The sequence below is a fragment of the Candoia aspera genome, chromosome 1 (assembly GCF_035149785.1).
Source record: "Candoia aspera isolate rCanAsp1 chromosome 1, rCanAsp1.hap2, whole genome shotgun sequence".
In the NCBI taxonomy this organism is placed as follows: domain Eukaryota; kingdom Metazoa; phylum Chordata; class Lepidosauria; order Squamata; family Boidae; genus Candoia; species Candoia aspera.
This window is the reverse complement of record NC_086153.1, coordinates 62,183,860-62,210,375: the sequence shown is the minus strand read 5'-3', so window position 1 is coordinate 62,210,375 and position 26,516 is coordinate 62,183,860. Positions and strand designations below refer to the sequence as shown.

The 26,516-nt window shown below is 38.3% G+C and overlaps 2 protein-coding genes across 4 annotated transcripts in view; one reads left to right on the top strand and one right to left on the bottom strand.

Moving 5' to 3' along the window:
* CMTR1 (cap methyltransferase 1) overlaps positions 1 to 17,885 on the top strand; it is a 47,609-nt gene extending 29,724 nt beyond the window's left edge. The window contains exons 16-24 of one of the 2 annotated variants that reach the window (XM_063304943.1): positions 1,185 to 1,253; positions 1,814 to 1,945; positions 2,481 to 2,603; positions 3,741 to 3,832; positions 4,199 to 4,267; positions 5,339 to 5,386; positions 6,436 to 6,548; positions 8,809 to 8,917; positions 15,193 to 17,885. In XM_063304943.1, coding sequence (XP_063161013.1) covers positions 1,185 to 1,253; positions 1,814 to 1,945; positions 2,481 to 2,603; positions 3,741 to 3,832; positions 4,199 to 4,267; positions 5,339 to 5,386; positions 6,436 to 6,548; positions 8,809 to 8,917; positions 15,193 to 15,328 — 891 coding nt within the window. In that variant the 3' untranslated portion in view covers positions 15,329 to 17,885. The remainder of the gene's footprint in view (positions 1 to 1,184; positions 1,254 to 1,813; positions 1,946 to 2,480; positions 2,604 to 3,740; positions 3,833 to 4,198; positions 4,268 to 5,338; positions 5,387 to 6,435; positions 6,549 to 8,808; positions 8,918 to 15,192) is intronic. The other variant, XM_063304950.1, reaches the window with a different exon arrangement.
* Positions 17,886 to 19,221: 1,336 nt separating this feature from the next.
* Positions 19,222 to 26,516, bottom strand: part of CCDC167 (coiled-coil domain containing 167) — a 28,501-nt gene continuing 21,206 nt past the window's right edge. For both annotated transcript variants that reach the window (XM_063304963.1, XM_063304972.1), the window contains exon 4: positions 19,222 to 20,403. In XM_063304963.1, the coding sequence (XP_063161033.1) occupies positions 20,300 to 20,403 (104 nt within the window). In that variant the 3' untranslated portion in view covers positions 19,222 to 20,299. The remainder of the gene's footprint in view (positions 20,404 to 26,516) is intronic.

Genomic DNA, 26,516 nt, shown 5'->3' with positions numbered 1-26,516 from the left:
CTATCTTACAAGGTGAAATCTCATTCTTTGACCAGTTTCTTTCTTTTCACTCCCATCACTGCAGAGAAGACTTGGGGAGATAAGATTATGGTACTTCTTCTCTGAACTGATAGTCCTGCTTCTTCCTCATGTGACAACAAACAAGTTGTTTTGCTAGTCTCTGTGAGAGTAAGAGAAACCCAGTCCTGTTTGTAAAAAACACAGAATGTGGAGATTGCAATTTCTTGCTCCTGAACCTCTGGACTGGGTTGTCTGCCCTCACTGTTGAGGAAGAAAACTGCTGGCTGGCCCAGTTGACTACAGGGATGAAGGAGATAGAGTGTATGTCCCTTGCTTTTTAGGGGAAAGGGAGCAAGGATAAATTTGCCATCTAAATTACCCATGACTATAATCACAACACATCCTGTAGCATCTTGAACTGATGCATGTATTATAGCATACAGTTTCATCACCTAATTAAAAAATGTGTCATTGATCTAAAAAAAATGATTGTAGGCAGGCAGGGAGTCATGATACAGTGTTTTCTTGACTGATTATCCCAAAGTAAAAAAATATTTCAATATTGTTGATATCTTCAAATTGAGATTGCTAGCTGTGAAGTTGCAAAGAACTCTCAAACATTTTAGGTCTAAAATCTTTTGTATAGAGGCAAACATAATAAATATTTACTTAAAATTACTGTGTAGATGATGCAGCAGAATTAAATATAGTTTATTGCTAATAGTTGAAGGGAACTAATAATTTCATTGCAGCTTGGTTTTCTCTGCATGGATCTTGGATTTGGGGGATTTTTTATGACAGCATGTTTTATAGGCTAATAATGTATTGCTTGAAAAGTATTTTACTCATTTGAAAAGGAGCTCTTGTTCTCATTCACATTAAAATGAACTGCCAAATTCTTTTGGGTAATTTCTAGGCATTGATATTGGCTACATGGGTAGCTTGGAATAACAGAAAATTCCCACTGTTCTTTGTGTTGGATTCATGAGGAAGGAGGTGTGAGAGGATGAAAATACATGTGGAAAAAGAATATTTTGATTCAACAATAGCATCTACAAGAATAAAATTGTCTGAATTTTTTTCTTTATAGTAAATTGCCTTGTTTTTTTTTCTTACAAGATATAAAAGTGGGGAAATGTGGGGAACTTACAATTTTAAACTAACTGGATTTTTAATCCTTCTAGATTCCAGACCAAGCCCGAGTTGCTCCATCCTCTTCTGATCCCTTGTCCAAGTTCTATGAGCTAACTCAGGTGAGAATTTTGTTCTGTTTTGGGTGTTGAGATATTCAGATGATGTGCATGCCCTGTATGGTGCCATCATAGAAAGCAAAGATTAAAAAAAAACCCCTCAAGACGTAATGTCAGCTGCTCTTGGGCTAACAGTAAAATCTACCTCTTCAAATGCACTGTGAAAGACTTCCACTTAGATATTATGGTTAGATGCAAGTGATTGAACCTTTTCTAAAGCCACAGGGAAAGGGATATATAGAAAGAACAAGTTTAATGTTAGTTTTCTTATTCTAAGATAAGTAGGCTGATATGTATTTATCGTGCTGATAGGCTCTGAATGTAGCATATAGCACTATCTCAGTACATAAAGCAAAGAAATGTATTTTAATGCCAGTCACAGAGTTAGCCTTCTATGGTACCTTTCCTCAACTTAGTGTCTTTCAGACGCTCTCATTATGCTTGGCCAGGTTGCTCAGTAGTCATGGCTGATGAAAGTTACAGACCAGATCTCTGGAGATCACCATACTGGAAAAGATTGTGGAATTTTCTCTGTCTTTTTCTGTCTTTTAATTTTGCTTCAGAGTGCTGACATAAAGATCTTTAGTTATAAACCAACTCCTCTCAACTCAAAAACTTTGGAAAAAATTCGACCAGTGCTGGATTACAGATGCATGGTATCGGGAAGTGAGCAGAAGTTTCTTCTGTCACTAGGGGTATGTGATGATAGTTAAATATATTGGTGAATATCAGTAGGTGAAAATAGTGTATTTTAAGTAACATGAAATTGTTTTAGATTTGGTATATTTTTCTTTCTGGTTGTCCAGGCAGTCTCCAGGAGTCAACACTGACTCAAAGGCACCCAAAAAAAAAAAAAAAAAAGTTACCAAGGTGATAGTTTGATCAGTGGATTCTCCTTGTCACTTTGAAGATAAATGAAAGCTTTATTTCATAAATTGACAAAATACATCTGCTTATTTGATCAACTTTTGGTTATAATAATAAAGTTTTCTCATGTGAAATTAAGTCTCACATTCCTAGGAACAGATAGAGAGGCTTGCTAAGTAAACTGAATATGTTTATTCCCTTTGGTAATGACATCCCTTTCATACCCTTCCTTAAAACATGCATCCTATTTTGGATGCACGTTTCTCTCAGCTGCTGTACTACAAACGGTTTGAGAGAGTGTGGTTTCCTCAGTGGACTACTTAAGTCCCTAATCTGGCTGCCTCCTCCTTTGCTTATATGCAGAAGTCTCAGATATACACTTGGGCTGGTCGCCCATCAGATCGCTGGACCAAACTGGACTTGAAAATAGAACTGCCGCGGGATACGCTTCTGTCTGTGGAGATTGTTCATGAGCTGAAAGGAGAGGTCAGTGACACCTTTTCTTTCAAAAATGTTCTTGCCCTGTTTTCTTTCCTGAATAGTCTGTTGGATGAGAAGGTAGAGGAAAGAGAGCAAAGGCATAGCCCCTTACCACTCTTTCTGCTGGCTTCATCTATAACCACTATGCAGCTCCCAGTAAATTGTCCCTCAGGAGATCTAGCCTTTGATGGAAAAAAGATTCCTTATCTTTCTCAACCTCAGCAACTTTAAGATATGTGGACTGCAATTCCTAGCATGCTGGCTGGGGAATTCTGGGAGCTGAAGTCCACACATCTTAAAGTTGCTGAGGTTGAGAAACGCTGGCCTAGAGCAAGGTAGGATAAACTGTGGCCACAAAAACACCAAAGTAATTGTTTCCCGCTACTTTGATGTAGGAAAAACACATGAAAACTGTAGTATAATCCCTAAAATAAGCATCACATAATTAAAAAGCAAAGGAAATCTCAGAGAAAAACTCCATTATATATCTTATCCCTGGGCCAAACAGGTGAGCCGGTAGAAGTGTTGACTCAGTGGCTGGAGGCTGAACAGATTCAGATTGCATACCTCCAAGACAGAGTGGCTTTGGGCTTGTAGGCATTATGATTCCAGAGAAATAACATCTTTGACTCTAAACATGCCTGCAAACCCAAAGCCACTCTCTAAAATAAAACATCGATAAAAGGGGGAAAAACCCAAACAAACAAACCCAAGAATATATAAAAGCCAGTCAAAAGATAAAACCAGAAAATTACAGTAATTGTGCACTCTCAACCTCAAGGTTCATAAAAGAGAGTGGGGAGAAATTGATAGGGGCATGTTTTGATTTTAAATTCTGCTATTTACTCTTACGGAAGTGAACAGTGAAATTGAATGTAGGTACAGGTAGACCTTGCTTAGCAACTGCCTCACGACAGTGGTGAAAAAATAACTTTATGACCAATCCTTGCATTTACAGCCTTTGCAGGTCTGTAAAGCAAAGGAAAGCTGAAGTAAGTTCATAAGCACTGTTGCGGTTCGCTTAGTGACCAAGTTGCCAGTCCCAACTGTGGTCACTAAACTAAGACTACCTATATATGCAGATATGTGCATCCTTTTCAAGCAGTAGCACTTTGAGATGTTCCTATTTCCCTTTCTTTTTAGGGCAAAGCCCAGCGAAAAATCAATGCCATCCACATCCTGGATGCTCTGGTGCTGAATGGCAGTGATGTCAGAGAACAGCATTTCAATCAGCGGTAAGTAGAGTTTGGGAAGATCTTTGCATAAATATTTTGGTCGGATAGTGGGGCTGCTTTTAACTTTACATCTGTACTGTTCATAACAATCCCTCAGATCAATATTAGAAGCAAACCTTTGTGTTGGCACACTTTTTCTTTTTGTCCACTTTATCAAAGGAGACATGCCTGTAGGAAAAAAGACCATGTAACAACTAACAGCCTTTCTTCAGAAGAGGCCTGAATTATTAAATCCAATCATTTTTTAATGTTTGTTTTGGGAATATCTGCCTAGCAGACGCTACAGAAAATTCTCGTATTATATAAGTTCTGCTAATTCTTGTTTCTGATATCCTACCATGCACAAATCTCTCTTTCTGGTTGCAGAATTCAGCTGGCAGAAAAGTTTGTGAAAGCTGTCTCTAAACCTAGCCGCCCAGATATGAGCCCCATCAGGTGAATGAGTACTCTTGGATTCTTGTTGGCTTTGAGGTTGTGTGGGTGAAGTTTAATGAATAGTTCGACGTGCTCTATTGCCATTGGACAGTCACAAAGGGTAATAGGTGGGGTTGGTCTTCTGAGAAGCCTTTTTCAATTCACTTCGGGATGAGTTTCTCAGGTTTGAAATAAACTTTTTATTCCTGGAAAGAAGACTGAAGGCACAGTCTGTGTAAATTCCATGGCAAGGTGGAAGGCTAGATGGAGGCCGTCCTTATAAGCAGAATGTGTGAAGTAAAGTCTTTTTAAGAGAGCTTGTTTGGCATAGTGGTTAAGGCATCAGGCTAGAAACCGGGAGCCTGTGAGTTCTAGTTCTGCCTTAGGCATGAAAGCCAGCTGGGTGACCTTGGGCCAGTCACTCTCTCTCAGCCCTAGGAAGCAGGCAGTGGCAAGCCACCTCTGAAAAACCTTGCCAAGAAAACTGCAGGGACTAGTTCAGGCATTTGCCAGGAGTCAACAGTGATTCAAAGGCACCAAAAAAAAAAGAAAAGCCTTTTTAGGGCTTTGGATTTAGCATCTATAACACTTGCTGGAGCAGACTTTCAAAAAGCCAGATTTAATTTTCTGTACATGAGCTGTGTATTAATTCTGCATTTTTCTGATTTAGAAACAGTTTATGGCAAGGTTAACAGTTCTTTTCATGCTCAGCAGGATTCTTAGACTTTGCTACCTGGAATTACGAAGTGGATTGGTGGTGTTGCAGTCCAGAAGTGTTCAGATCTATAGATACAATTCTGTAATGACCTTTAGAATGAAAAATATTTAATAATTGTATGCAATTACTCTACGTGACATCTTTTACATTGAAATTCACATTTTTTTAGTCTTTTTCAATCTTTTCTCTTTAATCATGAAGGCTCAGTTTTTCATTTTTTGTGGGATTATCATATACTTAAAGGGCAAGGTATTAAAATACTCATCAAAAGTTCCATAGCTTCTTCCCATATTCTGTCTAGAAGAGCCATAGGAAGTCTAGATATAGTTAGGGGTTGAAGCCTACATATCCAGCTTATTGTCCTTTTTCCACAGAGTAAAGGAAGTGTACAGGCTAGAGGACATGGAAAAGATCTTTCTCAGGTAAGTCCTCAGAATTTTTTTCACATAATTTATTCTGAAGATCGAAAACTGAGAATTCTGTTGCTGTTTTGGAAAGCAGTATTATTGAACTCTGATTGATCACCGTAGAAAAAGAAAATGTATAGGCTACCTAGTGGAAGGAAAAATGTTTATTCCTTGTAGCCAAATCAACAGGGTTAAAAAAACAACAGTGTGGTTACAGTGATGTCACTTTTCCGTAAGATGTAAAACAAGAGTGGGATAGATATTACCTGCTAGGAGACATGCCTGTTTTTTAAAGATCAGTGTAATCTGTTTGCAATCATAGTTAGTGTTAACAAATAATTCATCAAAAATCCCCATCACTTTTCCTCTTTAAGTCATGAATTTCTTTATGGCAGAGATTCATGGAAGAATTTGACCTTAGCTCTCCTCACAATCTTCGTGTTTATGATACTTTATAATATTCCGAGTCCTTTGATACTCTCATTCAAAGCCTTTGCAGGCATTCAGCCAATCTCTGATGAATGTGACAGGCCTCAGGGTTCTACTAACCTCTGGAACTGGATGGGAAAGTTATTTCCTCAAACTTCATACTTCAAATTATGGACAGATAATTGGGATTTTTTTGGCTCTGCACTTTTTGAGTGTTCAGAATACACAGCCAGCAGAGTGTTTGTCACAGGTTTTCATGTTGAGTTTGGAAGCTGCATCATGTCAGGGACAAGGTCCCAATCCTTGGAGGAGAGTAGAATTCTACAGTTTTTTAAATTGGTACCAAGCATCATCCAAAATTTGTGGATCCAACCACCCCATGGTTTTTTCATCCTTACAGCATCTGTCTGAGATAAATCTCTATCTCTGATGGAGAGCTAAGGTTTTGTTAGTGATTTGGCTAACACTGAGTTTATGTTGTACAAGAATTTAAACTAGATCTCTGTCCAAGTCCTGTGTACCTGCTACCAAACCACATTGGCTCTCACAGCTTCTGTGATTCTTAAGGTTTATGCACTTTATCTTTGATCATTTTCTTTCTTTCTCTCTCTCTTTTCATATATTTGATAACTTAGGTTAGAAATGAAGGTCATCAAGAGCTCAGGTGGAATCCCACGGCTATCCTACACTGGCCGCGATGACAGGCATTTTGTACCTTTTGGATTGTACATCGTTCGGACTGTTAGCGGTAAATCAATTTCTAGTCATGCAAAGTCTGATATACAGTAGTCAAGCCTAAGGCTTGGAATTTGGGTGCTGTGGTTGGGTCAGTGTCACTAGTGTGTGTGTGGAGGGGGAGGTGTTGAGAAAATTAAGTAAGGACACTTTTTTTTTTTTTTTTTGCTTGTAGAACGAGAAAAACAAACACGGATTTACTTCTCAATTTATTGCCCTTTTGTTATGTTTTAATCCCTTTTCTTCCTAGCTGAGGTGGTGCTATGTGTAGAAAATGTTAGGGGGCTGAGGGACAGCTTATTGGATTCTTCTGTATGTTTTCTTGGAAAGAACTTTAAAACTCTGGAAGAAGATTGCTATAATTAGCTTCTTCCTCATATGCTAGCTGTGCTCCTTACCATCCATCATTAGTAACTAGCACAAAACCATTCCACACCCTTTGAGCTCAAAGCAGGGCTGTTTCAGAATTTAAAAAATACAGCGTATTTAGTTATTGAAGTATTTGGATGAATAAGATGTTGTCTATATTCAGTTCTTCAGTACATATTTTGATTATATTTTGAGTCACCCCAATGATTTTAGCTGGAGTCTCTTTTTAAAATATTTATTTTATTTTACTTATCATATTTTTATCACCACCCATCTCCCCCACATGGAGATGATTTGTAATGCTACCAATTTACTGAGCTTCTCTGGTCAACTTACAATTTGTAGATACTGCATATGAAAAAAAGAAATTAAAAATAGAATAGAATAGAATAGAATGCAAAATAATAAACTGGCTCAATATCCAGGGGAAGAACCAGGTTTTTAAGGCTTTATGAAAGGACAGAAGAGTCAGGGCCATCTGAAACTCAAGGGGAATGTTGTTCTACAGGGCAGGCACTTGATAGAGAAGGCATGTCTCCTGGGTCCTGCTAGGTAACTTTGTTTTGTAGAAGGGAACCAAAGCATGCTCATTCTGTTTGATCTAATGGGACTGGCAGAGATAATTGGAGACAGGCAGTCTTGTAGAATAACCTGATTTTGTGCCATGAAGAATTTTAGAGGCAAAAATAATAATAAGAGCCAGTTTGATCTAGTGGTTAATGTGCTGGGCTAGAAACCAGGAGTCTATGAGTTCTAGTTCCACCTTAGGCATGAAAGCCAGCTGGGTGACCTTGGGCCAGTCACTCTCTCTCAGCCCAACTCACCTCACAGGGTTGTTGTTGTTGTGGAGAAAATAGGAGGAGGAAGGAGATCGATCTATCTATCTATCTATCTCTCTCTCTCTCTCTCTCTCTCTCTCTCTCTCTCTCTCTCTCTCTCTCTCTCTATCTATCTATCTATCTATCTATCTATCTATCTAATTTCTATCACCACCCATCTCTCCCGAAAAGGGGACTCTGGGCGGTATGTTCGCTGCCTTGAGTTATTTATAAAAATAAAAAGGCAGGATAGAAAATAAATAAATAAATAATCAGCACCTCGAAAGCATACAGAAAGCCAGTACAGCTCACAAAGTAGTGGTGTTATGTGAGTGTACCAAACTTATAACTATTCACATTGCTGCATGCACCAATTGCATCTTCTGGATGGTTTTAAAGGGCAACTCCATGTAGAGCGCATTGCAGCAGTCCAAAAAGGAGGTGACCAGAGCATGAGTAACTGTGAGTAGAAACTCCTGATCCATGAATGGTACAAGGGAGCGCTTGAATTGCACAACAGTTCTGTCTGGGTTGAGTGCAATTCCATCCAGGATGAAAAATAGGGAGTTCCTAGAGTCCAGGGGCCCCAAACCCACAGCCATTCAATTTTGCTATGGTTAAACTGAAGTCTGTCTTTCTACCTACTATCCTCTTTGTGAGTGGAATGATTTTATTTTTTAAAATAGTAATCATTGTGAAAGATACAAGTTAACCATTTGAGAAGAGGAAAATTTTGCCCTTGCCAAGCTGTTGCTTAAGTAAAGCATTTTTAGAACATTTTAAAATGCAAGAATATTAGTTAATAGTTCAACAGAATTCCTGGTCAACATAAATGTTGCATCTAGTTGGTCCTGTGCATGAATAATTCTTACAGATTTCCTCTGTGTGATTATTGCATGGCTGCAGTTCTATGGGAAATTACCTATCTGTCTATTTTGATGTTCTTATGTCACATTAGCCCAACAGTAGTTTATATGTTAGGTCTTTTGCTGAAAATGGTACAAAGCAACAATAGAATCAGAAATATTGATGTGTCTCTTTCTCCTCTTTTGTTTTTTGATTCCATCTTTTTGGTTTTCTTCAAAGAGCCCTGGACCATGGGATTCAGCAAAACCTCTAACCGGAAGTTTTTCTACAATAAGGCAACACAATATGCCACATACGAACTGCCTCCAGAAGCTGTTGCACCATTTCAGTGAGCATCACATTGCAAATAGTAACAATTCATCCACGACGGGGAAGCCTAGATGTGGTATCACGATAGATAGATAGATAGATAGATAGATAGATAGATAGATAGATAGATAGATAGATAGATAGAAGATAGATAGATAGATAGATAGATAGATAGAAGATAGATAGATAGATAGATAGATAGATAGATAGATAGATAGATAGAAGATAGATAGATAGATAGATAGAAGATAGATAGATAGATAGATAGATAGATAGGTAGATTTACCTACCCACCCACCCTTTTTTTCTGTAGTATTTGTACTAATTTCTAAAAACAATGAAAGCAAGCAAAAACCTGTGAGACAGTTCTGAACCAATATGCTTTCCAAGGCATTGTGTTCCTTAGAGTTGAATTTGTTTTGTCTGATAAGGTCTGGTAAAATATTTTAGATTCTAGTACCTATGCCAGGTTGGATCCAGATTCTTGTCAGCTTCCATCCTTTTATGACAGGGAAAAAGGTGGAACAGAATTCACATGGGGACTGGGGTACTTTATTTCTCACAAACATTGCGCATTAAATGTGATTTAGGTTGGTTTATGTCATGGAGTTTTCTTAGGCACCTTCAGAATAGTATTGTACTCATGCTGAAGTTTCTTTAGTCTCTTCAGAGAATGATGATTCTTAGGTTCTTCTTTTAATTAGTAAAACTTTGCAGGGTAGAAATATTAGCATTTAAACAGCCAGAAGCCAGAAACTGGTTTTCAAGGGTAGGAATTGTCCAAGAGGAGGCAGTGTTGTATCAATGCTTGTGGCATGTGGTTGGGAATTCTGGATGCCTATAATACCTTTAAATAGCAAATAAAAGATATTTAAGTCACATAAGCAAAAGTAGAGACATGCATTTTTAATTCATTAATCCAAGCAGAAGAGTTTGCTGCTGTGCTGGACCTTTCAGAGTAACCTGCTGGTCAAAGAGAGTGACTTGCAGTTTCTGAATTTGAGGTCCTGCCAACTTTAAGAGAGAAGTAAGAAAGTTTGTTCTTGTTCATTTTTAATTTCTTGAATGTGCTGTAGGAAATCTCTTGGTTTACAAGTCCAGATCCTCGTTTGTTACATATTTTACCACCTATGTCATGTTCCCGTTCCGATGTTTATGGTTCCTCGTAACGTTTCACATGTCATGTCTGCAGTTGCGTGCCTGCCTGGCCACGCTGGTAAATTTCCTTTGTGCTGACTTGTGATCTTCTGGAATGTATGTTTGGGTTATCTCTGCTGTTCAAGGTTACTTTCCCAAGCTGATTCTAACGGTTGCTAGCATCTGGGGTGGGTGGTTGCTATGCTAGCCTGAGGGGAGGGTTCGCAACGGGAGCAAGGCTTTTTAAGTTTGTATTTGGCGTGCTTTTGCTCATTCTCAGCTTTCTTCGTACTTTGCATACTATTCATTCAATAAATCAGTTTTCTCTAGTAATTACTGGTGAGACTCCTTTTATTGGAATAGGCCACCGTTACAACCTATTGCATTTTCTGTTTGCATTTGCATCAACTGTTTTTCAGTTACTCTCTTGACATCATTGGACTCCATTTATATTTTGTTCATAATTTATAATGGTCTTAAATTACATTTTAGTTCCTAGCTCTTTCATTACATATTTCCTAGGCTTTTATAATCATTCTTCCTTTCATCAAAGAACCACATTTGGATGTCTGAGCTTTTCTTTGTAAATCACTTTTCCGCATCTGATGGCACATTAAAGACATTTTGTAGAAGAGATTGTGAAGTTAAATTGCAGATAGTTGTACAGCTCGCACATAGGTAAATTTTGCAAACTGTCTTGTTCAGTCTATATTTTGGAAATAGATTAGGGATTGTCTCTTTCCCTGCTTGCTCCAAGTTTAATTGCTCATTTCATTGGGAGGGGGTTCTTTAGAACAACTTCTTCCCCAGATCAGAACTTGAGAGGAGTTCACTCAGAGCATAGTTCTGTCAGTCAAGGAAGAAACTGAGATGTGAACATTCCAACAACCAATCTGATCCCTTCATGGTCTTAAAGTTCTGGAGCTTCTGTATCCTTCAGTCAGTTGTGATCATTTTCCTTCACAATCTTTTTGTTCTGTATTTTTGAGAAAAAATTGTTATGTATGGTTTATTTGCCTGAAGTTCTTTTGAGATGACAGTCTTTGATCTTGTGGACTTCATTTAAATTTGCAAGTGCTTTCTGTAAGAAATGTGCTCAGCCATACACTTTCCTCTGCCAGGGTTTTGTGCCATAAAATAGGACTGGATTCTCTCCTGTCAGCTGGAGATGTACAGGTTTATTGATCAGAGATGCTCTTCTCATTCATAGCTTTCTGATAAAGCTTTCTCCGATTTTCTCTACTATCTGCTGTTTCCGTTTTCTCACTCTGTAACTTTGTGGTTCTCTCTGAATCTCTCAAGTGAATTTCTGTAAGAATTTAAGAACAACCCTTTTCCTCAATTTTCCCAGAATACTTTAAACAACTTTACTAGGCCCTAATTTGTAACTTTTCTCTTCTCCACCAGCCATTTGTCACTCCACTCCCTTCTGTGCCTCATGCCAGGGACAGGAAATCTTTTAGCTGATACTTCCACTTTTGAAATTTTGAGAACAGACTATAGCGGGGTGCTCTTCTAAAATTGCTATTATTTGGGGTGGGAGTGGAGATAGGTTGCCATCATGGTTATGGGTACTCAAAAAAACATTTGTTTGGTTGCTGCCATCATTTCTAGATTTCCAGCATGCTTCCTACTATGTAGAAAGTGTGCAGATGGGTATGCCTTCAAACGGAACAGTAGGCTGCAGCCATCCCCTTTCTTATTTTCAGATTCAGATGCATTTTTTCCAAGAAAGATGATCCTAAAATTAGTGCTTAGCTTTGCAGCATGCCAGCTTCCCATTTTTTAAATTAAAAGAATCTTGAAAAAAACATTTGATAAGGATGAGGGAGTTTAGTGGGAGCACCCAAGAAAATTTCTGCAGCCACATTGTTGTGGACAGATATCCTGTCTATTCTTGTCATTTTAATCTCTATAATTTTGCAGTTTCTTTCATCTATAAAGGTAAAGGACAGTAAAGGACTGGGGAAGGCAGTGGCAAACCACCCCGCTATAGTCTGCCAAGAAAACGTCGCAAAAGCGGCGTCCCCCCAAAGGGTCAGACATGACTAGGTGCTTGCACAGGGGATCTTTCACCTTTTACCTTTCACCCCTTCATCTATAAGGGCTACTATTCCTGCCTATCAGATCCTTCTTGTAAAGTTGAATCATTGATATCTGCAATATATGATATATTTTGTAATTTTATCCAAAGTGTAAAGGAGTAACTAGAAAGATGGATGGATAGATAGATAGATAGATAGCATAGTAAATGTTTCATTCTCACCTTTGTTTCTCTTTTTAATCAAGGCGAATTCAGTTCTTATATCCAAGACTGCCAAGACTTATGACTTCTTCCTGATTTCTTTCTTGTTTTCCTCTTCTTTTACTGATGAATTTTGACATAAACTGTGTGAACCCTTTGAGCTTACTTTTCTTTGTTCTCTAAGCATAGTAACACACCTTTTCATGACAGTACTTTATTAGAAAATGGAAGCTTCTTCAATCCTGGTATTTTTAGAGCTATTCTAAGTGTGATTTTAGTAATGGATGCATTGCATTACCATGTGAGCTTTAATGTGTTTATAATTAGACACTGATATATATTCTTGTCACAAAGCTTTGAGTCCAATAATCAATCTCTTAAAATAGTGTAACTAAATAGGCTGTGAATATTAAATGCCAGTAATTGTTGGACCCGGCTGTTAGATCTTTTGCAATCAGGTACTTGATTTTTATACAGTTTGCCAGCAGCCTCAAACCAAGGAGAGAATCTGAGCTCAGGAATACCTGTTCAGTATGACAGTTGAAAATAAGGGAGAGTTGTGTGTATGTGTGTGTGTGCGTGCACATGTGTTTGAATATGCATAAAAAGTTCTGAAGCTACACAATTTCTTTTATCTAGTTTATTGTTACAGTTCCTACTGCATTTATTTTGTTTGTCAGATCTTTCTGTGTAAGGCATTTTTATATATTCTTGTGAGTTTACTTCATTTCCCTTGCAGATGCCTTAAAATTCTCAATCTCTGTGTGGGCTCTCCTCGTACCCATGTATGTTCTGACTTGATATGCAAATAAGACAGTTTCTGTTGAGAACTCTTCTATTTCTAGTTTTGACTGGGTGCCTTTGTAATAGCAGTCCTTCAGATCCTGCAGAATATTTGATCTAGGTGAAGTTAGGCATTTGATTAAGGCACTGGAAGTAAAGACAAAAAACTTTCCACATTTGATCAGATACTGACTTCTAATGCTTTGAGTCTGTAAATCCAACATAAAATAGACATTCCCACTTGACAGCAGATCCTCTCTTTGCTAACTATGGACTTACATGGGGAAATGTAAAGATAAGGCCATAAAATAAACATTTTATCAATTCAGTCCAATTGTGTGAAGCAATAGAAAGTAGACTATGTGGACTGCCTGAATATTTACTCTGGAGATACTGGGAAGGCCCTGCTATAAGAAGTGCAACCTAACATAGTTCCTAGCCATACTTCTAATTCTCTCTCCCCTGCCCCTGGTTTTTACAGTTGGTTGCTGTGTCCATAAAGGCTGAAGAGATGAGACTTTCATAAGTTCTTCAGGCTATTGTTTCCTTTATTTCAGACACTATTCTCTGGGATGCATTTGCATACAGTATAGTTAGTTTTTTTTTTTTTTTTAAAAAGGAATAAAAACAATTCAGATGAATAGTCCATCATTCTGTCTCTCCCATCCCTCTTTTTTCCCCTTTACTATCATTAATCCATAATAGCAATTTAGGAACAAGGGGATTACGTTTAGGGATTGTCTCAGCCTAAATAATACAAATTTAGCAGAATAACCAAATGCCAGAATAAGAAGTAATTTAATTTGTGAAATTATACACAGACTTAATGCCCTTTTGATATTTCATCAAGTTTAAAAATGGCTAGAGAGCATTAAGTATATATAGTTTGTTTCTTTTTAGAGAAAAAAATGCATATCATGCCAAATGTCTGTAAAAAGAGCTTCAGTGTAAATGAAAAGTTATTTCTAAAGCACTGTTATATTCTATTACTTAACTCTGATATCACCTGTGTGGTGCCCCCAGAGGCCTATCATGGTGCCCACCATGCTTTTGTTCTCAGTGATGGATTGCTTTGCTATACTTAAGGGAAAAAGTCCTCACGGTCTCACAGCCTTGTGTGCATGCTGCTTCTCAACAGACCTTCACTGCACACATTTTAATCCTAGGAGGACACCAAGTTTTGGAGTTGGGAAGAGGGAAAGATGACCCAGTGATGACTGAATGTCATGATTTAAAAGGTGATAGAAATAGGGGGATGGCCAGTAGAGTGGATGAAAGAATGGGGGAAGAACGAAGAAAAAAGGGAGCCATAAATGAATGATAAATGAAGTGGGTATGTATGGGGAAGAGCCCTGGGGTATGGGGCACATAGAGGCGAGTCTGCTAGCAGGAGCAAGTTGACGAACATGGGATGTATGAGTTAGCTGGCAGAGGGAGAATGAAATTTGAATTGGTTAGTGTAAAAAGAGTGCTGTTTGCGAAATGAGGGTTTCATCTTCTGAGAAATGGGCAGGCATTCTTTTGGAGCAGAAAATTGGATTCAGATGAGCATTTTTATATTTCAGGACCCCAAAATACTTATTATTTTGGACAAATTACTTGGCCTTGAGCATTACCCTTTGCTTACTGTGATAGGTGTTGCTGCGCTTATGGTAGCAATCATTCTGTAAGCGAGCCAACTCTCATAATAGTCATTTTATTATTATGCTTATATTTTTTCAAAGGTTTTGTCCATAGGCCCTCAAAGTTGGGACTCTGATTTACCTTGATACAATCCATGATTACTTGGCTCAAGCACATGCAGTTGCCCTGCTACTTTGAATAATTAGAACAATTTGTGGTTGGGAGTCCTTATACCTGCAATCAGTGCAGGTAGTATTTCAGCTGTTAGATTAGGACCAGGAAGACCCATAGTCATGGAGGTTCCATAGATGATTTTATGCTATTTATTATCATTCAGCCCAACCTGTCACTTATAGTTGTTGTTGGGAAAAATTGGATGACGGAGTATATCACCCTGACCAGCAGGAAAGGATGGATATAAATCTATCAATGAAATAAATGCATTGTGTTTCATCAGTTCATTAATCAGTTTCATTAATACTGATTTGTGTCTTCTTTGCACACAGTGTTTGTTATCCTGGTCGCCTCTTCTGGGAATGGGATGATGGTATCAAAGTACATGACTCTCAGAAAAGAGAAGATCCAGAGAAACTATCGAAAGAAACGGTTCTATCCTTCATCAGACAACATTTCACCCTGTGATTACTCTCTCGTCAGATCTTAGGGTATGGGGAATGACCCTAGCCTGGAATATTCAGCAGGGAGCCATGGAAAGAAACACTTGTCAAAGTGGTCCGATTGGATGATAAGGACTGAATCCAAAAGAAACAGGAGAAGGCTTTGGATTTTAAAATAGTACAGCATAGAAATATCTGCTCCTGGCCGCACTAAGACTGTAGCAGTGCACATTCTTCTGAATGGATCCTCATTGTATCTTCCTAGGGCTTTTCCCCCTTGACATCTGGGTTGTACTAGCAGGCAACAAAGGAAGAAGAGGATGCACAGAACACTCTTGGCATTTGTAAAATTGGAGGCCAAATGACTGTTGACAGAACTACTTGAGCGAGGACAGAAAAATGAATATACTTTTAGTAACTCTTTCTTGTTCCTCTCTATGTGAATTCACTGAGAAGAATACTTGGTTATTGTAATTTGGCTTGTGGCTGCAGCCTAGAAGTTCTGAGAGTTCAGGTCTTAGCAGGAAGAAACCAGACAGGTAGAGTTTTTGAATTAATAATTTAGATACGCTTACTGCCGATAGTGACTTGTGACTCATCAAAGTTGGATTTTATGCTTCTATGCAAGTAAATATGTTACGCTTTTTCTCATTCTCCACCTTCATATATACCAGTCCAAGTATTTTCCTCTCTGAATTCTATATCCAGTACCTTCTCTTCAGAGAGTTAAGGAGATTTGGAATTTAGAGAAGTGGCTTTAGACGAACTATATAGATTAGATCCAGTGAAAAAACTGCTTGCTTCTAAAGAGAGCATCTTCTTTTGGCCTTCAAAAATCTAAAACTAAATCTTTGCACACATTGGCAGGAAGGTATTGACTATGTAATTGAGTGAGTGGTGCCTGGGTTGTGTCTTAAAGAAATGTGAGGTGTCCTGTAAGTGAAGGCATTGTCCAAGTCTCAGCTCCTAAAGACAATGGTCAAAGAACAGATTTGAGTTGTGGGAAAGTAGAAGTTTCTATATAGATTTTATCTCCGTTGAGCAGCACAGAACCAATTTTAAATTCCAGACTTTAGGGGTGGGCAAAATATTTTGAATTCAAGATGTTTGGAGATTGAAAGAGTTGTTCTAAGTTCAGAATGGTTCTTCTGACCTTACTGGAAGTGTTCAAGGCTCAAAACAATTCTGCCTCAAGTTTGAAATATTTCTGAGCTTAAAATAGGACATTTCAAGGTCAGAACACTTTTAGAATGGTTGAAACAACTGCTTTGAACTCACGGTATTTTGAATTCAGAATGTTTGCACACTGCCACTAAATCTTAATGAATCTTAGCTAAAATAAATAGTTCTAGCTTTCAGGGCCAGTTCAAGAACAGTGTAGGTTAATACTGCACTTTAGCAATAGCAGTTATGTAGTTTAATTGCCATCATCATGCCATCTTGTTTTTAGATTCCTCTGTTGAAAAATATTATCAGGAAGAATGGAAGTTTAAAGCTCCCCATTTCTCATGAAGGCTGAAGCGTATAAAAGCACTTAATATTGGAGGATCGTCTCTAAAATTTGGTAAACATCTTTGAGGGTTCCAAAACAAAGCTTTAGCTTTCAGGATTCTTTTGGCAAGAATGGGCCGTGTTTCAAAACTAATTGCCTTCCCATACGTTTGTTTGCCTGAGCAGGCTAGAGGGTAAAACAGTAAATTGACTGTTTATTTGCAATAGGAAGTGACGATGATTAAATAACCTCTGACAATCTACAGTTCATACTGTTGATTTTAAAATAATTTGATGAGGGGGTTTTGCCACCTTCTTCCCTGATCATCATGATACAACAAATAGATCAAAGTTATTTTGCTTTAAATCCTTTACATCAGGTGTGTATCAATTTTTTAAGGTTATATTTCTAGTTAAGGACCTCTCTGCAAGTTAGAATAGAATACTTCAGAAGGAAGATTTCATTGCAAGATTGATTTTAGTCTATATATGTGTTTCTCAATCTCAGCAACTTTACACTGGGTGGACTTCAACTCCCAGAATTCCCTAGCCAGCATGCTGGCTGGGGAATTCTGGGAGTTGAAGTCCACCCAGCTTAAAGTTGCTGAGGTTGAGAAACACTGGTCTATATTATTAGAGGGTGATTGGCAGATAAGGTTGTGTATGGAGTCACAGTGGTATCCAAACTCTGCCCTCACTTTATTCACTTTAGCTGTTACTAGAGACCCTGGTTTGTGGCCTTTTCCTAAGGAAACTGTTTAAGGGATTTAAAAATCTTAACTATATAAAGGGTGTGTGCCTAGAGACCTCAACACAAAATTAACTCCAGTACTGAAAAATGACCTCATGTTGATTCGGAACCCAAACGTCCAGAGCATAAAGAGAATATTGAAAAGATTTGATCAGTGGATTGTTCAGCTTGTTCTTGTTTATTTTCTTACTGGCCCATGAAGGGTTGAGGTGAGGGGGAGGAGGTAAAAATGTCTTGCTGAAAGAAATGTTTAGTGTGTTCTGTGAAGCTGTGTATCAGTTGTGATGATTTCTCGTCCCTTTTTGTCTGCATTGCCAATACAATCCTTGTAATTTAGAAATGTGTTTCTTGGCTTAAATATTCCAGCACTCTGTGATACATACTGGGCTGAGGAAGAACTAGTTCTGGCAGCGCTTGTCCCTCGAGCTCACTGGGTGGCTTTAGGTCTGCCACTGTTTCATCCCAACCTACTTCACAGGGTGAATGTGGGGATAACGTTAGGAGACCTTCCCTATAAGCTGCCTTTAGCTTTCAGACAAAAGGCAGGATAGACTTCAATAACTAACACTTGTCAATAGCACTGGAACTGTGCAAGGGGGGTGAATGTGTGAGAAAATGCCTAAGTAACTGGTTTACAACATAATGAAAGACTGAACTGCTACAGAGACTCTGTAATTTCCCAGGGGCAAAGAGGGTGGGGTGAGGGGAACGAAAAACTGCTTTAAAAGGTTAAATTTGGGGCAAGATGCATGTGCCTCCCTTCTAGAGCCAAAACCCCATCAGAAAACAGGCAGCTTCTGTGTAACCCCACTAGAGAATGTTCAGTCTGTAATAGTCAAACATTATTAGGAGATGCAGTTGGTAGAAGATTGTATAGAAAACAGGCTCATCTGGATAGAAAATTGTCTTGTGAAATATGCCAAAATAATTTTGATTTGCAATATATAAGTATATCAACATAATTTTCCTACATAGCATTATATTTTGTTTGTTGAGCAGTTGCAGAAAAGAGACAGATGTTCCAGTGGAATGTCCCAAGGGGGACTGCTTTCTTGCAAGATTGGAACAATTATTTATTTTTGTGTACATCCCTAGTATATGATTGGGGTATACAGAGATTTGAAATAAATGATTCTTAAAGCCCACTGTAGTGTGAGTGAAGCAGCTCTTCTCAAAGCTTTGAAGCAGCCACGTCCTTTGGAGGCCTCATGTGGCTCCTTCAAAAGCTATCTGAATGTCTGCTTATGCACAGCCTCTTTGTGACAGTTGCATGCATGTGCAGACTATCAGTAATTGAAGCAGTTCTAAACAGTACAGCTTCTTTAGCACTTCAACCAGGGGTGCTTTGCTGGTGTCAACAGGCTTTCTGAAGTAGTTCTTTCAAATGCCTTGCACAGCTCTGATGTTTAGGCAAAAATGGAGAGGGTTTTATCTTCAAAATGCTGGATTTTATTGCTAGGGAGGCTGCTTGAAGGGTGGTATCACCTTTGATGAGCTGACTCCTCAAGGCAGTGGTATCTTTTTCAGGTTTAAGCAGAAGACTGAAAAAAATGGGCTGCTTTAACGGATAGAGAGGTGCTCAGCTTGCATGAGGTCTGAAGCACTTTTCCAAGTCATTTCTGAAACGTGCACAGTCCTAATATTTAAATTACGTTAAGGAAAAAATATTTCAATCATCAGACACACAGATGATTTACTTGCAAAGAAGAAAACAGAATTTCTCTTTTCTTACTTAAAATAGCAAAGTTCAAAGGTGATTTATATAACTTTTTTGGACAGAGGGATGTAACAATCACAGATACAAAAGGAGGGCCCATGGTTATATTTCCAAAGTAGATAACGAAAGGAGTGAGCTTTAAGCACATTTTTGAAGCAGAAAACAAAAGGAGCCATGAGTGTATTTCCAAAGCAAAACAAAGCAGCTTGACAGCATTAGAATGCCTTCTTTCTTCAACAACAGAGGTGCTAATAGGTACTGCTAACAGGTACTGAACTTGAGGCACTCTTGCAATCAAGAAAATGTCAAGCCAATTAACTCTAGTATGGTGAAAAACTTAAAAGTCAGGAAAGGAAGTAGAATTACAAAGCGTTCTTTCCAGATAAGGAATTGCCAGGAGAGACCTGCCAGGGAGAATGGAAGGGGGGAAAAGGCTTTTTTTGGAAAAGGGAAGAACCTTTATTTTAAAATTACCTATATTGTTACTTCACTTCAAAATGCAAGTAATCATCATCATCTAGATAGGAGGTTTCTTTAAAGAAGGCAAAACCATAAATAACTTCTCTTAGAATTCATGCTATTTATTAATACAGTCCATAAAAGTAGCCAACTGGCTCACAAAACACAATGACATCAAAGAAATCCATGAACTAAAAATATTTTTAACATGATTAAAAGGACTTAATGAAAGACACAAACAAGTTGTTTTAGAAGCCTCTATAAAGATATATATTGTCTGCCATTAAAAAAAAAACATACAGTGGCCCCAGCTGAGTCTCTCTGTGAAGGCTATTCCATAATTAGGTGCGACTCCCTATCCTCAAAATCCCACTCCCTACCCATCAGCTGGAGGGTCCCACTAAGCCAGCCTCTTCTCCTCTGTTAACTTCTCTCAGCTGTGCTTTGTGAGGACTACCCTAAGATGGCCTGAAAGTTGCAGAGCATATTGGTATGGAAAGCTGGTCTCACCCTTGGCACAATCTGGGAAGGGAGGTAGAATCAGCCCCGTCAAGTCATCAGATTTCAGCACCCAACTGTTACATTGTCCAGCAGGTGTAAATAATAAACACTAACAGTATGATGGCAGCTGAGAGCGCTACAGTCTTCCGATTCTCATGACGAAGCATTTTGAGCTCTTTCTCTGGAAAGGAAAAAAAAACACATTGTGAAGATACTATACACTTCTCAAAATAAAATGTAATTTGTTTTAAATATCAAGGTCTCTTTTTTCAAGCCTTTTGCAGTGTTACTAAACCTGATGTCATGCTCCCCAATCAAATGTTCCCAGAACATCTGATTGGACTCACATGCATGAATGGACCTAACATGGGTTGGGGCTTGCGAGTCAGCAGCGTTGGGAGGGGGAACATGCCAGGAGCGTGAAAACATCTTGTTTGGATTATCTCTGGTATCCAAGGTCAAGCTGCCAAACGGTTGGAGACATCTGTGTGAAGCTGAACTGACTGGCACGAAGAGGGGGGGGCTGCATGCCTGAGAAAGGGAGGGGGAATTATACCCATTGGGTTCTTTAACTGAGGGAAAATGCGGGAACTTTCACTCGCAACTTTTTCACTGCTCTGTATACTACTGTCCATTAAAGAGATTTCTTCTATAATCACGTATGAATCAACCTTAATGGCAGACTGAGTAATACACCTGATATCCTACACCTGATAGGATAAGGATTTTAGACATTTCTTAAGCACCAGATAGCCAGACAATAAAAGAGGCATGTATTTTTTTTGGGGGGGGGGAGGAGGGGGTTACCTCTGTCACCCTCATCAGCTGCAGTTGTAGAACGTGGAACACAAAAGCCTTTTTTTCGTTTTTTAAGTTACAAGTTTCACCTGCCTTTGAAGTTTCATTGTAATTTTCTATTTTTTTTCCTTACTATAATTTCCTATTATAATTTTCTGCCATGTATTTTGCAGATGGGTAAATTTTCAACAGGACTTGAATCATAATAAGACTTGAATAAGACTCAGTGTGAAATCCAGGTGTCTTAGTCTAAATATTGTGAGCTTTTAGTTTACCCTGTATGTATGTCTGCCTGGTGTCTACATACTGCTCTCAAAAGATGAAAATGATTTATCAACTGTATTTCATGAAAGGAAATCTAAAGATGTTCAAAGTATCCTTATAGAATTAAACATGGAATACTGACAATACTCTGACATTTAACTTGTAGCTTCTGCTTAATGCTTTTAAGAGTAAGTAGAGAGCAGAATTTTTTAAAAAGGCTCTTGCAGAAACATAAAATATGTATTTTAATTTAAGCCATCAAATGATTGAAAGAAGACCATGATGGTAGAATTGCTCTGATTTACAGAGAATGTCTTTACAGCATATTCAGAGGGTTGAGATCTCAAATGGTTAAAAATGTATTTTTTTTTAACCCAGTGATTTAGGGGGTAGGAATGGAAGAAAAGATAAGTGTTAAAGATGCCCCAAAATTTCAAAGCAAGAATCTATTCTTATTAAACCTTTGAGCCAAAAGTTTTAGGGTTACCTATAGAAAAGCACTAGACTGTGAAAGACTTAACAAAAATGACTATTGATCTGACCTCATTCATACATAAGCATTTTACCTACTTACGTGTCATAAAACATCTTGAGTAGAAAAAAAGTGCTGCCTCAAAAAGAATTACTGCAGGGAGGTGGCTGAATAACTGAATGAGTGAATTGTGCAGGATGATCTACAAAATCTAGGTTATAAGGACCTGCCACGGGGGGAAAACGAACTCCCATTTTATAGTATGATGCTAGATTCCATTCTATATCTTCTGAGTTCCTTGGAGGAAGGGTGACATACAAATGTAATAAAAAAGCTACTTCTAAATGAAGTCAAAGGCTTTCAGTTTCTCCACTATCCTGTTTTCATATATCTATTTTGTGCTGCTATACAGCAATCAAGCCTATTCAGAGACAATTTCAGTGCTTTTGTAATTTCTGGGATAGGTCAGGGTTTGGGGATGGCTTATTTGACAACAGAATCATTGTTACTGACTGCAGTGGCACCAGAGGTCAGCACAGCTCACTGTGGGTCTGCCAGAGGAGTATGATTTTAATGGGAAGTCTTGGGTGTTAATATAACAGCTCAGGCAGATGTCCCTTTATATTTGCTAGCTCCCTAAGGGAAGCAGCTTTAGTGAGAAGAGCTCAGTGCATTAAAACATGGGGGAAAGGTCTCTAGCCCTTGGCTGAACGGCATCTCCAGACATTATTATGGGATGCTTTCTCTTTGTTCTCTGAGCCTGAATGCTGACTATTTCTCAACATAGTATTGATTGTGGGCATGAAAATACTGCAAATCAATTATTAGGAAAAAAATCCAATCCCAAATAATTCCTGGATGATAATGTACCAAGGAGGTTATTACATTTTCTTAATTTTTTAAACAAATCTTCATACATATTTACTATGAATTAATCGAGTAGCTTCAGCAAGGTCAGGACAGTTTGCCCTCCTAAGCACTAAGTTCCACAGATGAGCAAAAGAGACGAAGTTACACATAAACAAGCAGTGCAAAGAAAGTAAACAACTGAACAGGAAAGACTTAAGTATTTATTTTGGAAATTTACAGAAATCCAAGGAAGCTTTTATGCAAAGATGGGCATGATAAAAACAAAAGACAGATTTGTACTGTAGAAAGATACAAAGATAGCATGAATATATGGAAGAACTGTACAAAAAGATTTCAAAAAGAACAGTTGAACTCTAGCTAGAAAACCTGGAAAGTGAAGTTAATTGTGCTCTAGAAAATATTGCTAACAACAACCAGCAATACTGTTCAAAATCTTACACGATGATCCAGTTAAAATGCTCAATATTTTGTAATTCAGATTTTTAGTCCCCAATGAATGTTCATACATTCTACATATATTTACAAATATGGGTGCTGCTTTCAGATTCTAGGATGTATGCCTTAATGTACTGAAAAATATTTTCAAATTCAGAATGGGAAAAAGTCTATACTGAAATTTTCAATAATCCAGCAGGTGGCAGTGCAACCTAAATAGCCAAGGACAGATAGTAGGATAACACAACTATCCATTAGAGCCTTTCCAGATAGCAAAGAAAAGCAAGAATTAAGGTAGTATTGCTCTGTCAAAGCTACTAGCACGGTCTTGCATCTATGGAGAAGCAAGAAAGGTAGTGTTTGGAAAGGAAGTTGCCTGTGACCTTTCTTTAACAGGATAAACTCCCATTTTTCTTAGCTTAATACGTGGTCACTGGGAAATGCTGCTGTTTAACAGGATAAACTCCCATTTTTCTTAGCTTAATACGTGGTCACTGGGAAATGCTGCTGTTGCTCAATTAGCAATGTCTTTTACAATTAAAATTACTGATTTAAACTGTGGCTGTACAAAGATTAACTTCTGACAATATGGTGCATGTGCATGTGTGTGTATATGTGTGTGTGTACACACACACACACACACACACAACTTGCTTAACCTTTCAAGTATTCTTGCCAACTGTAGGCAGTGTTAACTTCTCTGTGCCCTTTTGAAACGCAAAGAAAATTCCCTGGCATGATGATGCCTTGTGTCAGAGCAATTCCCTGCTAATGCCTTTGAACTCAGTTCTGGACTCTAATTCTGTTCTTTGATAAATTTCCTGCTACAGAGACACACTTTGGAGGGGGGGGGAGATATTTTGATTCTTCACAGCAACTACTGGCTGTGAATTCCTTTCTAGTAGTTCTGAGACTTTTCTGTTTCTTTCCAATTAGGCTGTATTGACTTTATCCTTGTACCGCTTGCTGCTGTCGCAGCCAATTATTCAACTCTGTCTCCAATCACCTCTTGATCCTAAGATATTGTGTTCCTTTCTGGGGTAGGAGATTTTAAGATATAGTCTGATACAAACTAAAGTTTTAGTTTGGCTAGGAGTTGGGAATCCATAGCTCTCCCGATGCAACTGAACTAAAGTTCTCAGCAATACCATGTACAATGTCAGTGGTGAGGAATGAACTAAATTACATTTACCCAACATCTGGAGAGCCACAGCTTGCAAAAAATAGCTCCTCCTCAACCAAAAGCTTTACCCTAATGTCTTCCTTTTTATCTGCAGTTTCCACAAGTGAAAACATGAACTCAGTTTTTGAATAGTAATTTTCTTATCTTATCAGGAGGCTACTCTAGTTATGCTTTTCAATGTTTTATGCAGAACATAATGTAAGTGCAAGGATCTTCTCACCACAGGGCATCCAGAACCAGAAAGCCTTGTCACTGCTTCTTCTTACAGTTCTTTACAGTGGGCAAATCAAAGTTGATAGAAATGTATCACATACAAACCAGTCTCCCCAAAGGGATCACTGAACAACCACTTCCCTTTGATGGACAAGAGAAGTGCTAAGATATGATAGACTATTTTGCACTCCCTTTAGTACAAGGCAGAGCCAATGCAGGATTTCTTTGCAGTGAACTTCATTTAGCCTCTGAAGATAGTCTATAGCTGTTTTCTCAAGATAGGTTAATGCCCTTAACATGTACAAAGCTCTATTAAAATAAACAATTCTCTTCACTTGTATTTTTTAGCATACATGTACTTATTTCTGATACGGAACTAAAATCACCTCACTGGAGAAGAGGTCAAGTACATCTGGTAGCACTCATTATTTCAGATACTGAAGTGTCAAATTATATTTGTCCTGTGCAAGTAGCCTGAAATGCATTTTAAGTTTGCCCTGGAGCAGTATAACAAAATGAAGAGCCAAATAAATGAGGCGACTGATAGAGAGCACTTGTTCCAAATATCATACACTTATTAGGTCTCCTCCTCCAAGCATCATTTAATTTCAGTAGCTTGGTCTTCTCTTTCAAATATATACTATGGGGGTTAACACCAGTTTAGAGAGCTGTAAGAAGTATTAGGAAGTACTGTAAAGTGCTTGGTCCATTTTGTTTATGTAGCATTTTGCCAGATAGGTGGGTAGAGGCGAGGGAGTCTTTTCCCTGTTACGGTTGGTGTGCCAGTTCTTTCTGGAGCATGAGGTGCAGGCAATATCTCTGGAGACTATTATCACCTCTAGAATGTAAAGCTGCATGGGGCTGCTTTTGAAGGCCACCTGGAAGCTGCACTTGATGCAAAATGGAAGTCCCACATGCTGCTGGGTGACAGCCTTCAGTGCTGTATACTGAAGCATTGACGTTTTGTGGACACTACAATGGCTTCCAGTATGCTTCTAGATACAATTCAAAGTGCTAGCTTTAACCCATACAGCCTTTTATGGCTTAGTACCTGCAGGGCCTTCAACAGAACTGACCCATCCAATATATTTGTCTTGAGTTGGGATGTTGAGAGCCCCCCACTCCTTCTGGGATGTGGGGAGGGCAAGAGCATGGTGCTTATCAGTATATGTTCCATCCATGTGAAACATCTACCCACAGAGATACAGATGGCACTCTCCCTAATTATATTTAGAAAGGCAGTCAAAGCAGAACCCATGTGCAAATGTTTTAATAAGTAATTTTAGTAATATTACTGAGGATTTTTAAACAAAGGGTGATCATTTGTTGGAATAATGGGGTAGATTTTGTATCTTGCTTTTAGGGATTATAGATTGTATGTGTACTCTTGTAAACCTTTAAGAGTCCATGTGGACTTAGCAGTATACAAATATTGCATGTAAACAAACAAGAACAGATGATCTCCAAATTCTACTGCAGTACAAAACATACACTGTTTTCTCTTTAAAGAAATCCAAATAATAAAGAAATCATTCCAAGTCTCAGTCTAAGTAGTCTTGAGAAGCCAATTTTCCAGAAGGTCAGGAGGCATGCATCTTATTTTATTTATTTAAGTATTCTTTGTTTTGTACATTGCCTTGGACAGAAAGGCAATCACATTTAAAATGTAATAAAGCCATCTTTAAAAATCCCCACTGATGCTTTTGACTTTAACACTTGTAACAGCTCATTCTAAATGAAATAGTTTTACACTCTGCCTAGATTAAAATGAGCTTGAGTTTTTTGGGAAGGGAGCCCCATAATTGGAGCAATGCTGCAGAAAAGGTCCTAGATCATGAATCCCCTCTTGATGATAGGACACATGGCATGGCCAGAGAACATCATAGGTTACAGATAGGTTAATGAAGGTATTTCAGTTACAGCAACTTCTAACAGTTTTCTGCTAGAACAGACAGGAACCACAAGCTGTCTTCTCTCCCTTCTTCACTGGCCTGTGCTATATATGCTGCCAAGCCTCCTTATCTGCCTCTGCACTTACAAATTAAATGGAAACACCTCT